This window comes from Sapajus apella, unplaced genomic scaffold (genome assembly GCF_009761245.1).
Source record: "Sapajus apella isolate SASKATOON/1434 unplaced genomic scaffold, GSC_monkey_1.0 scaffold10, whole genome shotgun sequence".
NCBI lineage: Eukaryota > Metazoa > Chordata > Mammalia > Primates > Cebidae > Sapajus > Sapajus apella.
The window spans coordinates 12,622,935-12,639,157 of record NW_022436950.1 but is presented as its reverse complement, the minus strand read 5'-3'; the positions used below and the strand labels follow the sequence as shown (position 1 = coordinate 12,639,157).

At 37.7% G+C, this 16,223-nt stretch overlaps 1 protein-coding gene across 5 annotated transcripts in view; it reads right to left on the bottom strand.

The window, feature by feature from the left end:
• The window catches only part of COL4A4 (collagen type IV alpha 4 chain), a 186,299-nt gene that overhangs the window by 115,429 nt on the left and 54,647 nt on the right, over window positions 1-16,223 (bottom strand). For all 5 annotated transcript variants that reach the window (XM_032277605.1, XM_032277601.1, XM_032277604.1 and 2 more), the window contains exons 10-20: window positions 15,441-15,503; window positions 15,062-15,097; window positions 14,810-14,851; window positions 11,178-11,258; window positions 10,327-10,380; window positions 9,935-9,994; window positions 9,009-9,053; window positions 8,639-8,692; window positions 7,079-7,148; window positions 6,163-6,267; window positions 1,629-1,793 (exon numbers count right to left, since the gene is read on the bottom strand). In XM_032277605.1, coding sequence (XP_032133496.1) covers window positions 1,629-1,793; window positions 6,163-6,267; window positions 7,079-7,148; window positions 8,639-8,692; window positions 9,009-9,053; window positions 9,935-9,994; window positions 10,327-10,380; window positions 11,178-11,258; window positions 14,810-14,851; window positions 15,062-15,097; window positions 15,441-15,503 — 775 coding nt within the window. The remainder of the gene's footprint in view (window positions 1-1,628; window positions 1,794-6,162; window positions 6,268-7,078; window positions 7,149-8,638; window positions 8,693-9,008; window positions 9,054-9,934; window positions 9,995-10,326; window positions 10,381-11,177; window positions 11,259-14,809; window positions 14,852-15,061; window positions 15,098-15,440; window positions 15,504-16,223) is intronic.

Genomic DNA, 16,223 nt, shown 5'->3' with positions numbered 1-16,223 from the left:
ATGAAACCTGACCTAATTTGAACAACTCAAAAAGCTGCAGGAGAGATTTATTCAAAAGATAATACTAATAGAATAGTTGATGAGTTAGAGTGTATAATGATAAAATTTACATAATTCTGGGCAGTTTGAGGTTAAATTTTAAGTATATTGAAAACCAAGCAAACAGACAAAGGAAACAAGACAACTGACAAAACGTTCTGGAAAAGCAATAGTTTATACTATTATAAGTCTCAGCTGGTGAATAGCCCTTATATAACCAATTATTCAGTGTAAACTCTGAATATTTATGTAACCAAAATTGTGACAATAATTGTATTGTAGTTTATGGGAGTAGAAAATGTACACATTGAGGGTGGGGGTGGGGGGTGAATGAAAGCTAAATTCACCTTCCATAGAGGAAAGTCAAAAGATAATGCTGAATTGGAAAAATTGAGAAATAGCAATACAAATACACTGAATGTCAGTATAGAGGCAAGGGACAAAAGGTCCAGCCACGTGTGATGAAATGATTGCCCTTGAGGAGGAAGGATTAGGAGAAGGAGTTGTGGGGGATTTCAGTTGTCCATACCACACCATGTGGAAAAGTTTGACTCTTAAACCTGAAACCACCCTTCCAAAAATTCTAACAGTGAGAAAATTGTGCCAGTGAAAGAGATATGACCTAACTAACTTCATCTTGTCTTTAACCTCTAAGCTGCCCTTGGCCATTTCTGAGTATGAGCCAAGCTAACTTGGAAAGAATTTAGTTACAGTTTAAATAATTACAGCCCTGCCCAAAACTAAACTGTCTGCATAATTCTAATAAAAGACCACCAGGTAAACAAAACAAAACAAGAAGGGCCTGTATTCTACTAAGACTTAGGCATACTTAATGATTACCAGCATTATTATTCCAGAGGTCACAAGATTTACAATTTCCCCAATTACTCCTGTAAATAATATCACTATTATAAAACCTATAGATTGGCCTTTTGAGATGTCTTTTCAGAATGGCCCCACCTAGACCCAAGACTCATAATCCAAGGGTCCCATGGCCCCCAACCCAGAAGTGGTTTCAGCACGTGAGGACCATTTTCCACACTCCCATGATTTCATCCCCAGCCAAGCAGCAACACCCATTTCCTAGCCCCCTGCCTGCCAACCCCTGCCAAACTATCTTTTAAAAAAACTTTAGACTCCAAATTTTCAGAGAGGCTGATTTTAGTAATAATAATAACTCCAGTCTTCCATTTAGCCAGCTCTATGTATGCTAAATGCTTTCTCTATTGCAATTCGCCTGTCTTGACAAATCGGCTCTATCTGGGCAGTGGGCAAGATAAACCCATCAGGTTTACAAACCAAGCTCTCATATAACTCTGATGAAAACTAAAACTACATGTAAAAAATTAAAATTGTATTATTTTACAAAGTTCTATCATTTACACTGAAACTCCTAACCAAATGATTGCACATGCTTTAATTGATGTGATAGTCCAACTTCAGCTTATTTTTTTTGTAAAAGACTACCAACTTAGCTCATGAAACATCACATAACTTTTAAAATATTTTAAAAACTACGCTCTCTGAATGACACTGCAAATATCAAAAGCAGCATAAATGCTAATGAATATGAATAAGGACTACTTTACCACTTGATCCTGGGAGGCCCTGCAGGCCTGGTGCTCCAGGCAGGCCAGGTGATCCTGGCTTCCCTGGTTTTCCTGGAGCAGAATCAGGTCTCCCAGGAATACCAGCTTCTCCTGGAATCCCAGGAAGACCACGAAATCCTTGTGGCCCAGGGGGTCCTGTCATGCCTGCAAGATAAATCAAGAATGAAAACTACATATAGTCTCAGAGTAAATGTCTCTGTAGAAGAAATCAAGATCAGTACATTCTTGCTTTGGTTATAGAATTTTTTAAAGGAAAAGAGATGGAGCTGGAGGCCATTATGCTAAATGAAATAAACCAGACACAGAAAGAAATACTGCATGATCTCACTTATATGTAAAATCTAAAATAGTCAAACTCATAAAAGCAGAGAGTGGGATAGTGGTTCTCAGGGGCTGGTAGAAGAGAGGAACGGAGTGATATTGGTTAAAGAGTACAAAGTCTTAGTCATGTAAGATGAGTAAGTTCCAGAGATCTAATATACAGCAGGAACATGATAGCTAACAACACTGTATCATATATTTGAAATTTGCTAACGGGCTAGATCTAAATCTTCTCCCCACCCCCCACAAATGATATCTATGTAGAGGTGACAGATAATGTTAATTAGCTGGAATTTGGTGATCATTCTACAATGTATACATATATCAGAACAACAAGCTGTATACCTTAAATATAAACAGTATTTATATGTCAGTGAAATCTCCGTAAAGCTGGTTTTTTTTAATGCTCTAGATGACATTTTTCAAAGTAGAAAAAAAAATAAGTGATGCATAAAGTTTCCTTTTCCACAGAGCAGATTACTAGCCACAAAGTAGAAGTTATAATAATTTGAATAAACTGCATTAAAAGAAAAAAAAGAAGTTCAAAAATAAATATCCCAGCCATTAAACTATCTTGCCTTCTTTGAAATAAGTACACAGTGGAAAGAATTGGGTTTAGAGAATCAGATTTTCCTTACCTTTTCCCCCATTCTTTACAGTTATTGAAGAAGAAATATATTTGATTTAATTAAAATGATTACTTTTTCAATCTTTCTACCTTGATAACTTGGTAAAAAATAATCTAAAAAACATATTAGCATACCTCATGGGTAAAAATAGACTCATATAATCATCTATATAAAACATAAAATATTGTACCTATCACAGCAGCCCAGGTTGGTGGGGAGGGATGGAGGTGCCAGATATGAACTTGCCTCTCCTTCTCTACCCAGGGGACCTTAAGCAGATTATTTAACTTATTGAGTATTCTGTATATACCACCAGAGGCTTGTTATGAGGATTAAATAAAATAATCCATGTAAGAAGCTTAGTGTAATATCCAGCAAGAGAACATGCTCAGTGAATGTTCAAATGTTCAGTGTGTTCAGATGAGGTCAAAATGAATAATGCGACAGCAGGAAGTCCTGCTTCCCTTTGACATCCTACTACCCTTGCTGCTGTCTTTGGTTTAAAGATAGCTGGAAGCTGGCCAGGCACAGGGGCTTATGCCTGTAATCCAGCACTTTGGGAGGCTGAGGCAGCCAGATTACCTAAAATCATGAGTTTAAGACTAGCCTGGCCAAAATGGTGAAACCCCATCTCTACTAAAAATATAAAAATCACCTGGGCATGGTGGTGGGTGCCTGTAATCCCAGCTACTAGGGAGGCTGAGGCAGGAGAATTGCTTGAACCTGGGAGGTAGAGGTTGCAGTGAGCCAAGATCATGTCATTGCACTCCAGCCTGGGCAACAAGAGCAAAACTCCATCTCAAAAAGAAAAAGAAAAAAAAAAAAAAAAGATAGCTGGAAGCCTTTGTGAGAGTGGCCACCTCTCACAGCTTCCTTTTCCTAAGCGTGTCTGGCTCCAGAACCTCTCTGTGGAAGACTGCATTTTTCACAGATGGCCACCACAGGAGCTCTGTCCCACACACTCTGGTAGAATTTTGACCTTTCTCCATCAAAAGGTGGTGTGTTCCCTTCCTCCGAATGAGGCCATTAGAAGAGATAGTTCAGCTTCTGCCTTGTGAGCCAAAACACTTGAGACTGGAGCTCCGAGCTACCATTTAAACAATAATATGAAGCCCCCATATTGCAAGGAAACCTCAGTACACAGCCTACCCATGGAGGCTCTTGAGACCATACAAGAGAAATCAGGTGTCCAGCCAGGCCCAGCCCTTCCCGAACTCTTAAAACTGCAGAAGGAGTGCAAGGTAATGTACTGATTGCTATTGTTTCAAACCACTCGGTTTTAGGAAATTTTTTCAGCAAGAGATAACTGAAACCCTGTCAGTAATCAGTAATGTAGCATGCTCATTAAATTAATGGCTGTCATTATTGTGTCCATATGTGCTGGGCTTCACTAGACTTACAAACATATTCAGTCCTTGAACAACCCTGCAAAGTTTAGACCTTATAGATAAGGCTCAGAAAGTTTAGGCCAAATATCCATAGTAATAATAGCTAACATATTGAATCTTTACTATACACTAGACTAGACTAAAGGCTGTATACATATTATCTCTTTCAACCCCAAGACCTTGTTTTACAGATAGGAAAACTGAGGTACAGAGAGGTTTAGTACATGTCCAAGATCACACAGCTTGCAAGCAGTAGAAACTGGAACTTTTCCAGTTCATAGTGTAAATGTGTAAGTATTTTACCGTACCACACTATACTATGTGGCCTTCACTAAGTGCTAAGGTGGGATTTCATTACAAGTGTCTGACTCTGAAACATCGCTTATCTCATGGTAAATGTGGTAGATAATTACCAAATTATCTATAAGATATTATATATATTGTATACATAGTAAATATTATAGATATTACCAATTATCTACAAAGTATATATACAAGTATGTCTATTAGGACTGGACACACTCCTGGACTTAGAACATAATGAAAATGGGCCCCTGTGGGTTTGGCTGCCACCTTGTCTTCATGCCATTCTAAGACCTGATGTGGACTCAATACAATCAGTCACTGGATGAAGCTGGGTGCTGCCTGCTGCCTTGTTCCATTGCCAAGAATGCTTAACCATCTGCCAACAGGGAGAATGAGCTAGAGTGTAGGGCATATTGCAATACTGACTACCCAATTGCAGAGCATGAAATCAATAGAGTAAGTTGTGACAGCATTACATTTTTTTATTATAAAAGAAATAAAGGGAAGAGTGCTTCACATACCAAAAATGTATAATTTTGTGTATTTTTGTCTCAATCATTTGTACATATGGATTCATACATATGTTTGTGTGATGTAAATGTATATGTTTTGCATATAAATGTAGTGCAAAATCAAATGCATTTCTTACTATGGGTCATAGGCAAGATTTGAAAGCTATTGGGTTAATTCATTTTTTAAAAGCTTATGAATTAAGAGGTTTCCAGGGTTTTAACCCACTAGAAACACTTGTTACTTACTACTAGATTTTAATTTTAATCTGCTGGAGACACGATTCTATTATAAACAAGCCTGAATGGAGAAATCTAAGACCAGAGTTCAGTGCTTTCTGACCAACAGAACACTGTATGTGATTTATATACTCTTGGGTCAGGTAAGCGAAGGCTGTGCTATCTAAAGATTAAATGAACTAGACAAAGATTTTCCACCTTTGTGGTCATCAAATTCTGCAAAGTGAAAGCTAGATTCATGGAAGATTAAACGAGAGTTTTGTAATAGTATTCCTGAGTTGAATATCTCAGGTAATTTCTCACTTCTCAGTAAATATAACAAGAGAGACAGGCTGAGTAAAACTACGATTATTCTAGACTTTTCTCCTGACAGGTTTAATCAGTTCTCCTGGGTTCACAGACTGAAAACACCCTCTAAGCTTCAATTCCTACTCTTGCTAGGAATATTAACCAGCTCAAAGTTCTTATGCCAAGAGGACTCTTTCCCAGGCTTTTTACCAAATGCCAGTGTGACCCATCATTTTCTTATTTTTGTTTTTATTTTGAGGGGAGGGGAGAAGAGTTTTTTAAAGTAATTATGAATGAAATTTTTTTTAATCATAATTTTTATTTCCACCTTTCACGCAGGAGATTTAAGCGAAGGATTAGGTGAATGAACTAAATTTTACAAGTAGATGTCAACAGGGAAAGCCTTCCAGAAAGGTGGGGAAACACTAGCCCTAGCAGTGGCTTCCAAGCCTTATCTGCATGTGATGATATTGTGGGAGGTCTGTTGTTATACATACATATGCCTTATAACACCTCTGTGATATCAATTGAATAGTTCTGGGGTGCAGCTGAGAAACCTGTATTCTTCCCATGTAAGTGACTAATTGGCTTAAGTTCCGTGGTTTTTAACCCTGGCTATATATTACAAATACAGGAGCACTTCTACAGTAGCAGATGCCCAGGCCTGTCTCCCAAGAGTCCAACATTCTTGGTCTGTGGTGTGTACAGGCATCGGTACTATTTTACACACTCCTAAGGTGATTTCAATATCAGCTACAGTTGAAAGCCGCTGGTGCCGATGATGACGCAGGAAATCTGACCTGTAAAAGCCAGGGCATCAGGGCATCCGTACCTGCACAGGCTTCCCCTGGTCTGCCCGAGAGACCTGGGGGACCGAGTAGTCCAACATCCCCTGTTTCTCCATAGCAGCCAGGGAACCCTGGGTCCCCTGGGGGACCTGCCAAAGATAATGGCATATGTGAATAAACAAGCGATACATACATTTTAAAACTCAGACAACAATTACTTTTTGTGAGACTCAGTAAAGTATACTTAGGAGACTCTTTTTTGTAGTTTCTCACCACATTTAAAATGAAGTATCTTAAATTTCAACCCCTTTGGCTGTGCCTCTTCCTCAGACACATGAACTTTGAGTGGAGCGCTTTGTCATTGCTTTAGGCTCCTCTTTTTGGCCGCAGCATAGTGACAAGTGTTAGTCAAATCATTTTGTTTTTGCTATTTTGAGATGGAGTCTCACTCTGTCGCCTAGGCTAGAATACATAATCTCAGGTCACTGCAACGTCTACCTTCCAGGTTCAAGTGATTCTCATGTTTCAGTCTCCCAGGTAGTTGGGATTACAAGCGTGTGCAACCACACTCTACCAATTTTTATATTATTAGTAGAGACAGGGTTTCACCATGTGGGCCAGGCTGGTCTCCAACTCCTGACCTCAAGTGATCTGCCTGCCTCGCCTCCCAAAGTGCTAGGATTACAGGTGTGAGCCACTGAGCCCAGCCAGTAAAATAGTTTCATACAATTTTTAGCTATTAAAAAAATGACTTTCTGAAAGATGACATAATAAAAATCCCAGCCTACAGTTTATGTACTGAAAAAAACCTCACGCACATGTATAATTATACACTCATGCTAAAGTTCATGCATGCAGCCTGCCTAGAATACAAGCTGTGGAAATGCTGGGTCAGACTCTTCTGTCCACTTAACTCCTATTTCTGCATAATTTATGGAGGAACTGAATGGAAACACAAACCTTTGAGCGGAAGAGGTGGAGTCACCAAAACACCTGGTGGTCCTGGGTGCCCTCGGTCTCCAGGATCCCCCTGAAATCATTCATTCATTCACATTTTAAAGAAATATTAATTTTACTCATGTTGCCTGGCATTAAACTAATATTAGAATGAACATGTGCCCATTCATATAAGAAGCAGAGATTATAGGCTGACTACAGAAATGAAGCATCCATGGAGTTTTAGGAGCAGCAAAGATCCATCTAATCTCTTACCTACAAGTAGTGGAAGTAAATAACAAATCATAAAGCTCACACAAAAGAAAAGAAATTTAACTCCAATGAAATTATTCTGTGCCTATAAATTGGATACCTCTGATGTCACCAAGTTTCTTAAGATATACTATGAGCATGAATGTCTAACTTGGCATCTATGACAAATAGTTTATTCCCCTAACAAGGTCTGAATCTACATTTTATTTTAGCTGCAAACAGTGCCTTCCCAAATTGTGTTTCCCTAATGCTGCCATGGCTTTAAGGGAACACGATTCCATTGCACATGCCGAGCAAGAGCCAGATGTGAGATCACAGAGGTTTTTTAACCTGTGTGAAAAATGCAGTGGTTAAAAGCAGAAAAGTCTAAGATATCCTCTGTTTCTAATATCAATATTATGTGAGCCCATGAAATTTTGGAAACTTTCATGATTATTCACCTTCAAAAGGATCACTTCACAAATGTGGAACATAATTATGCTTAATGTGACACTGATATGATAATATGATCATGCATAATAATGCACAGCATGCATTAAAATAATATATGGTCAGCACTCATGCAAAATATTTTAAAAACAATAACAACACAACAATAAAAACAATAGAATATGACAACTATTTACATAGCATTTACATTGTATTAGGGATTATAAGCAATCTAGAGATGATTTGAAATATAAGGTAGGGCATTTGTAATATGCAAATATTACATCATTTTACATCAAGGACTTGAGCATCTGAGGATTTTGGTAGCCTGTGGGTTCTGAAACTAATCTGCCACAGATAATGAGGGACAACTGATATGGTTTGGCTGTGTTCCCACACAAATCTCATCTTGAATTGTAACTTTCACAATTCCCACCTTTTGTGGATGGAACTCAGTTGGAGGTGATTGAATTATGGGGGTGGGTCTTTCCTGCGCTATTCTTGTGATAGTGAATGAGTCTCATGAAATATGACGGTTTTAAAAAACAGGAGTTTCCCTGCACAAGCTCTCTTTTTGCCTGCTGCCATCCATGTAAGATGTGACTTGTTCTCCTTGCCTTCTGCCATGATTGTGAGGCCTCCCCAGCCACATGGAACTGTGAGTCCATTAAACCTCTTTCTTTTGTAAATTGCCCAGTCTCAGGTATGTCTTTATCAGCAGCATTAAAACGGACTAATATAACAATTGAATAAAAAATTAACTGTGTCTCTTTCAAAAATTATATTCTTGTATGATTCCTTGCAATACTTTTAAAAATAAATTAGATAACATTAAGGATATAAACTTTAATCAGGAAACATTCAAATATGCTCACTTTTTACCTTGGGGCCGAGAAATCCAAATAGCCCAGGATCTCCAACCCGTCCTAGTTCTCCCTACAAACAAGCACAAACATGCACAAACATGTTTTAAAAAAAAAGTGACTGGGTGACAAATTATCTCATTCTCATTTAATTTAAGCAACACATTGCCCACTGAAACTGTGCAAATTCTTAACACTATTCATTGGTTGTATTAGACAATCTTGTACTTCAGTTTTTGCACCCACAGCTAAATCCTGCAATCCATAAAATGAATGTGCCTGCTTTCCTAATTACTGTGTTTGCACGGAAGAGTACAACTTCTGAATTATACTAAGCTGCATTTACTAATGAAACTGTATTTATTATCTCTATAATGAGGTACATTTACCTTTAATCCCGGAAAACCTGGAGATCCGTAGGAACCAGGATCCCCCTAACAAATTCACAAAAATCAGCATAAACATTATTAAATCAAAATGCATTAACCAGCTCAATGCATCATTTTTCACCTTATCAAATTGTCCCATGGATATTTAGTCTTGTTTGCAAAGCTAGCTGAATAAAAGGAAATAAATAGAAAAGAGATCCCATTTCTTTATAACATTTGCTACCTGAAGGATCTTTAGTCTTATTCAAAACATTTGTGCCATTGCCAGTGTTTTAAGTAAGAATGTATTTTTGTTGTTGTTGCTTTTCCAATTTTACTTTATTTCACTTAGTGTCTGCACTAGGCCAAATATCTTTAAAATCCTTGCAATATAATTTTCCTGGAAATTAATAGTTGCTCTGTGCATCATTGGCAATAAAAATGACCGTGGAAACTAATATTGCCCCTTCAGTACTAAATCTAGAACCAAATAAACTCAATGCCTATGCCAGCTGTGGTCTGGCCTCCACATGGTGACTCTATGAGCGGGTATTCAATTAGTGACACACGTGGTGATGTTTGGAGCTTAATATTGTAGTTTTTTCCTAGCTACTCCCCCTAGATCACCATCTTGTTTGACCAAATAGACTTAAATTAACTATTCCAAGCTACTGTCACACTGACACTGAGGTGCCAGACAAAAGATGCCACAATCCTGTTACTTTTCCCAAATTCTTCTATCTCTTGCTTGCCTGTTTTATCTAAATGATCTCAAAGGAAGGATGCTCTGGGATATTTAGCTATTCCATAATTCTTGTCTAAAATATTTTGTTCTTACATGAGATATTCTTTACTTTTGAGCTTATGGGACTACCGACCTAGTTTTATAAAAACGTGAAAGATAAATATCTCCAAATTCACTAATATTAATAACAAATGATGCTTACCTGAGGCCCTGGAAATCCAGGAATACCTTTTTCTCCTTTTGCCCCAATACCAGATTCTCCCTTTAAGAGATGACAACATTTAGAGGGGTTCAAGCAACAATATTTCAGCAATAGGGAAAGCAAAAATAAAATGAGAAACAAAAATTATTGTCAGCAGCTTAAAGAAAACAGCTACTTTAGAATAGAGGCTCTATAGGATTATGATAAAATAGTGAAAAATTCTGGTAATATATGTTAGTACTTAAAGCAATGATAAAGACAGTGAGGAATAACATTTTAAGTTAGGAAAGCACATCACACAAATGAAAAAAAGGAAGAAAAAAAAGAAGAAGAAGGAAGAGGAGGAAAGAAGGAGGGGGAGGAGGAGGAAGAGCAACAACTTAAATAATTACCTTGTGTCCTGGTGGTCCTGGCAGTCCAATCATTCCAGGAATTCCTTTTACACCCTAAAAATTACAATGAATATAATTTGGTTTATTCTTATTATTTAACATACTGAATTCCATCTCCTTCAGAAATAATCTCTTTTGACAATCTGTCTCACCTTAAAAAAAAAAAAAAAAAAAAACTCAAAAGATTACTCTTCACCTGTTCTAACTAGCACTAAGATCTAATCACACTTGTAAACCACACACTACTTGAGCCAATTCTCTATGTGAAAGGTATATGGCACATCACGGTGGACCACCATGGGACCAGGCAGCAGATGCAATTTAGGAATGTAGCCATTGAAAAAAGTGGCTCATTTTCAGCAAAGTAAAGAAATTTAACCTAGTAATTGAAAAGCAACAACAGAATCTGCATGTGGTACCCGTAACATCAGCACTGGAAGCTGACAGAGAAATTAATATTTTCCAAGAGTCTATTATGGCCCATTTCTATGCATTTGTTACCTTCTCAGTTATCAAAACATCAAACTCATCTGTAACATCTAAAGGACAACTGGACTTCCAGTGGTCTTTTCAATCCACACATCAAAACATTATCAAGCACATGATCACAATTCAGCAGCCTGAGCTAGCTCTGCCACTTAGCAGCTGGGTAAACGAGAACACTGAGAACCTTCCAACCCTCCTTTTCAATTCTACATGATGGGGCCAATAGTAGTACCAACCTATTAAAGTAGATTTGAGACTAGCGCAGTGGTGCATAGAAAGACCTCTGTACTTTGCTGGAAAGGATACATTTTCAAAAAACATTTTCTATTGCTACCTTCTAAGTGACATATGGATTTGGGAATTACCTTTTCTCCTTTATAGAGACGAAAGTCAGGTGGCTCTACCAACAGGGTGGGTCCAGGAGAACCTTGCTGGCCAACCTCACCCTTTAAAAAAAAGCAAGATAATAAAAATTTTGTATTATGTTTTGAAGATTTTTATCCATGTATTGTGGTATAATGCTTCTAATCCTATGTGTCATGGATTTAAATTACAAGTCATGGCAAGTACCGCATAGAATATAAAAGGATATTGTTTTTCTTATTAAAGTTCAGTACATACTTATTGTTAAAAATAAATTTAAAAAATGAAAATGATTCTTAATCCTACTATCCAGAGGTAATCTCTATTAAAACTTTAATATAGTTTTTTATGGTGTGTGTGTGTGTGTGTGTGTATGTAAATATGTACATATATGTGTATATATGTGAATAAGTAATTTGTTTTATGTATTTGAAAATATAATCAGAATACTATACAATAAATATATAAATATAATTTAAAGTATACAGCATATTTTATTAAATTTTTAAGTAATTTTATATTTTTCATATAACAATATTTTGTGAGCTTTTTCCTATTATATTAAAAGCTCTTCAAGATGCTGATTTTTTTTTTTTTTTTTTAGAGTTTTCTTCTGTAACTCAGGCTGGAGTGCAGTGGTGCAATCTCAGCTCACTGCAACCTCCGCCTCCTGAACTCAAGCAATTCTTGTGTCTCAGCCTCCCTAGTATCTGGGACTACAGGTAAGTTCCATCATATCCAGCTAATTTTTGCATTTTTAGTAGAGATGGGATTTCGCCGTGTTGGCTAGACTGGTCTCAAATTCCTTGCCTCGTGTGACAATCCTGATTTTTAATGCCAATGCAATAATCAATCATAAGAATGTACTGTGATGTATTAAGCCATTCCACTCTGGTTAGATTAGATTATTTCTATTTAATATTTTCAATTATATTTTAAAACTATAAAAAAAATCAGCCAAAATTTTTATTTATGCCATAATAGATGTTTTTCTCCTGGAGAAAAGAATGTTTCCTGAATGAATTTTACCACAATCGTAAATTCCCATCATTAATTAGAAGATAAATATTTTGTACCTTTCTGGGTATTACTATTATTCCACACTTAGTATGATCTTTCTGCTTTGTCATAGTTAAGAACAGGCTACAGGTCACCTATGTTTGCAAACCAGGCCTCACTGGCTCTGTCACCTGGGGCAAGTTCCTTAAAATCTTTCTCAGTTCACATTTCCTTAATTCCTCTAAACCTCATTTTTCTTCTCTGTGAAATGGAGATTATAATATTACCCATCTCAAACTATTCTTCTATTGAATAGATAATACACATAAAATGCTTTCTGTGTTGAGGGTTACAAAGTAAATTCCCCAATATATAATTACTGAAACTACTAATGGTTTTGATGGTTGGGATTTTTAGAAGAATATCCTGTTTAAATGAAAAATAAAAATAAAACCAAGAGTTTAATGCATACCTAAATGTAAGAACTTGCAGAAAAGCCAGGTTAGGAACATTGGTTTTTTCCCCCTTGATTTATCTGTGCACCTAACACAGTGTGGATGTAGCAGCTGCTCTAAAGACATCTGTTTCGTGAATAAACCATTGAACAAGCACATAAACAAAACAAGCAAATGCATAGCATGTACTGGTAAAGATAGTCACTCTTATTCTTGTAATTGAGATAGGCCTGAACTAAACCCTTAAAGGCTGACGAGTAGGTGGATTCTTCAAAATATTGGTCATATTGCTATTTTTTTTCATATTGTAAAAGTACCATATACTCAGTATAGTAAAAAGTACCAAGAAGGAAAATTATGAAGAATTAAAATGTAAAAGGTTTATAATTATGGCACTTAGGCATAATTAATAGCAAACATTTAGGGCAGCATTTCTTAAAATGGGGTGGGCAAACACATTTTAGAACATTTGAGAATTCTGCATCAATATTTTATTTTATTTTTTGAGACGTAGTCTCAGTCTGTCACCCAGGCTGGTATGCAATGGCACAATCTCGGCTCACTGCAACCTCCCCCTCCCAGGTTCAAGCAATCCTCCTGCCTCAGCCCCCCGAGTAGCTGGGACTACAGGCATGCACCACCATGTCCTGCTAATTTTTTATCTTTAGTAGAGATGGGGTTTCGCCATATTGGCCAGACTGGTCTCCAACTTCTGACCTCACTCCTGATCCACCCACCTTGGCCTCCCAAAGTGCTGGGATTACAGGTGTGAGCCATGGCACCCAGCCCAAAATTATAAAATGATGTGTTCATTCACCTGACAATCTAAAAGAATTAATGTAAGCACATTTGGGATCATTCGAATGGCCACCTCATAGCCAAATACTTCCAAGTTATTCTACAGCCTGAGTTTGCAAATGCGTGTGGCTGGGCTGGTGCAGAAAGTCACTAAGGTGCCAACACTTGCTGGACTCTGCAGTGGTGCATGGGGTCCGGTGGCTTTGACGAATATATTCCAGGCTCCATGGCTTCCCAAACTTGAAAAGCATTGTTTTGATATATTTTCATTTAGTCATTTCTATAAGCCAGAGATTCTCAAGGTGGGGGTACAAGGGAAAGTAGTTAGGCAGCCCCCTCCCCCAGTGACATCTGGCAATGTTTTGATACATTTTTAAGTTGTCACAATTGGAGGGAAGAGATATTACTGACATCTAGCGGGGAGAGGCCATGGATGCGGCTAAACATCCTGTAATACACAGGACAGCCCTGACAACAATGAGATAGCCGCAGCTGTAGGCTGAGAAACCCCTAAGTGTATATTTTAATGTCTTTCTTGTTGCTGTTGCTTTTACAAAGTTGAGTTTATATTTTCGTAACTTGTACTTTTTGTTCAACATTATATCATGGGCACTTTCACACGTCATGAAATCTTCACATATATTTTTGACTCTTGTGCCGTTCTGTTAAATGACTGTACCATGACTTACTCAATCACGCTGGAACTCCATGAGAGCAGGGATCAGGTCTGTCTTGCTAGATCCCCACATCCAGTGTCAGTCCTAGCTCGGGATGGAGCAGATGCTTAATATCAACTTGCCCTCAGTTGTTGAAAGAGCCACTTGCCTACAGCTGGACGTTCAGGTTGTTTCCAGGTGAGTTACCTTCTTAAATCCCTTTTCTAAGGCTCATCCTTACTAAGTTTTACGCTTCAGCTGAAAGGACAGTGAGTGTGAGTGGAGACAGGGAGGAGGTGTGTAAAAAGGGAATGGGTTGGAGATTGTGTGTGGCTCAATGCTCTTGGCTCCAGTTATTTATATTTGCATTTAGGTGCATATTTATGGGTGGGGTTTAGGATTTCCGTGAAATTAAGCAAAACAAATTGTAATTTGGCAAAACTGTTACTCTAGATTTAATATATTGTCAAAAATGTTCAATCTCTGTTTGCTAGGGTGAAATGTGTTACACAAATTAACCAGAATGTAGTGTTAAATTTTGTCAGATCTGTCATTTTACAGTCAAGGGTAATGATGCCATAATAATTCGGCAAAGAAAAGTTCTCAGCCATAAAATTGGACAGTAACGAGATAATGTATACAAGTTCAAATGATCAGAACAGCCTTCACCCCTGAGCAGCACACACACTTTACCATCTGCTCCTCTGAGCAAAAGGGGATTCTTACCGGGTCTCCCATTTGCCCCTTTACTCCCACACCGGGATTTCCCTGAGAAAGAAATGAAAAAGAATCTAATTGCTTTTGAATTTTAAAAAAGTAATTAAAAGCAATTAAGACTTCTGGCTACACAATTTATTGCAGTTTATTAAATACTTTCGGAAGTCTGATAAGAGGAAAGATATAATTCTGATAAGTATTAGTGGTCAATTATTTCATTGCTCAGGGCTCTATTTACGTATCTTGCTCATGACTGCCTACCTTCAAACCTGGACGCCCTGGTTGGCCCGGAGGTCCCTAAATCAAGGACAAAAAAAACACAAATCAATCATCAGACATAGAAATCAGAATGTGCCTTCTTTTGTTGCCCCGAAGTCTTCTTTATGAAACCCTTAACTTTAAAACAGGAAATGATGGAGTTTCTATCATGGATGGACTGTTGTTTTATGTGAAGATGATGCCAGTGGCTCAACCCCAGGGAACCTGTGCTTCAAGGGGGAGTCCCACTGATGATGATGGGTTTTCACTGATTCATCAGTTATAATCTCTCAAACAGCCCACCTGCATCTGACAACTTTGCTGCTTTATTTCCTGCAGAATCTGGTTTTTAAAGGGATCACATCAGCAATGTTGTACTTACCACTAACCCTGGCTCTCCAGGATATCCTGTGGGGCCTGCCGGTCCTCTTGCACCCCAAGATCCCTAAACATGAGAAAAATCAGTGCATTTGTTACCCAAAATTGTAATCATCTTTCACAGAAAGAGTTGTGTAAACTTCTCTTTCTGTGATTCCATGTGGCTAAAAACCTCTAGAAAAATCATAGCCCCCAGCACTTCTACCCTGCTAGGTCATCTTCAACAGCTGCTTTGACGCAGCCCTCAAAGAGCACCAAGCTAAAGCTAGCAGCACTCTGGCAGTTGTGATAAATTCCTTCATTTAGGGTCCAGCTAAGACCCAGAGATCAATCTACCTATTTACAAATACATCCTGTAATGACAAAAGTGGAGAACAAAGAAGATGCATTACTACCTACTCCTAAACTGTTACAATTTTGATACACATCAGTAATACTGTTATTAATTAACATTAAACATGAATGTATTTATACTATTTAGTATATTTTTAAAATATGGTCTACAAGATCTCAAATTGGGGAAATATGGTCCCTGATTTGAGACCAAGATGAGTCGACCATACAAAATTTTCTACAGCATGTATGTGGTTACAAAATTACACATCCACTGATTGTCAAGAATAGGTTACAGCTGGCAATCCTGGAAGTGCAATGGTCCCTGGCCTCCTGCTGACTCTGCCCAAGTCAAATGATTGGGGAATGTGTAATGAAATTGTTCTATTTAAGAGGATGAGCTAATACTTATTTTAACAGCAATATTGAGGTATCACATTTATTCCATGGAGCT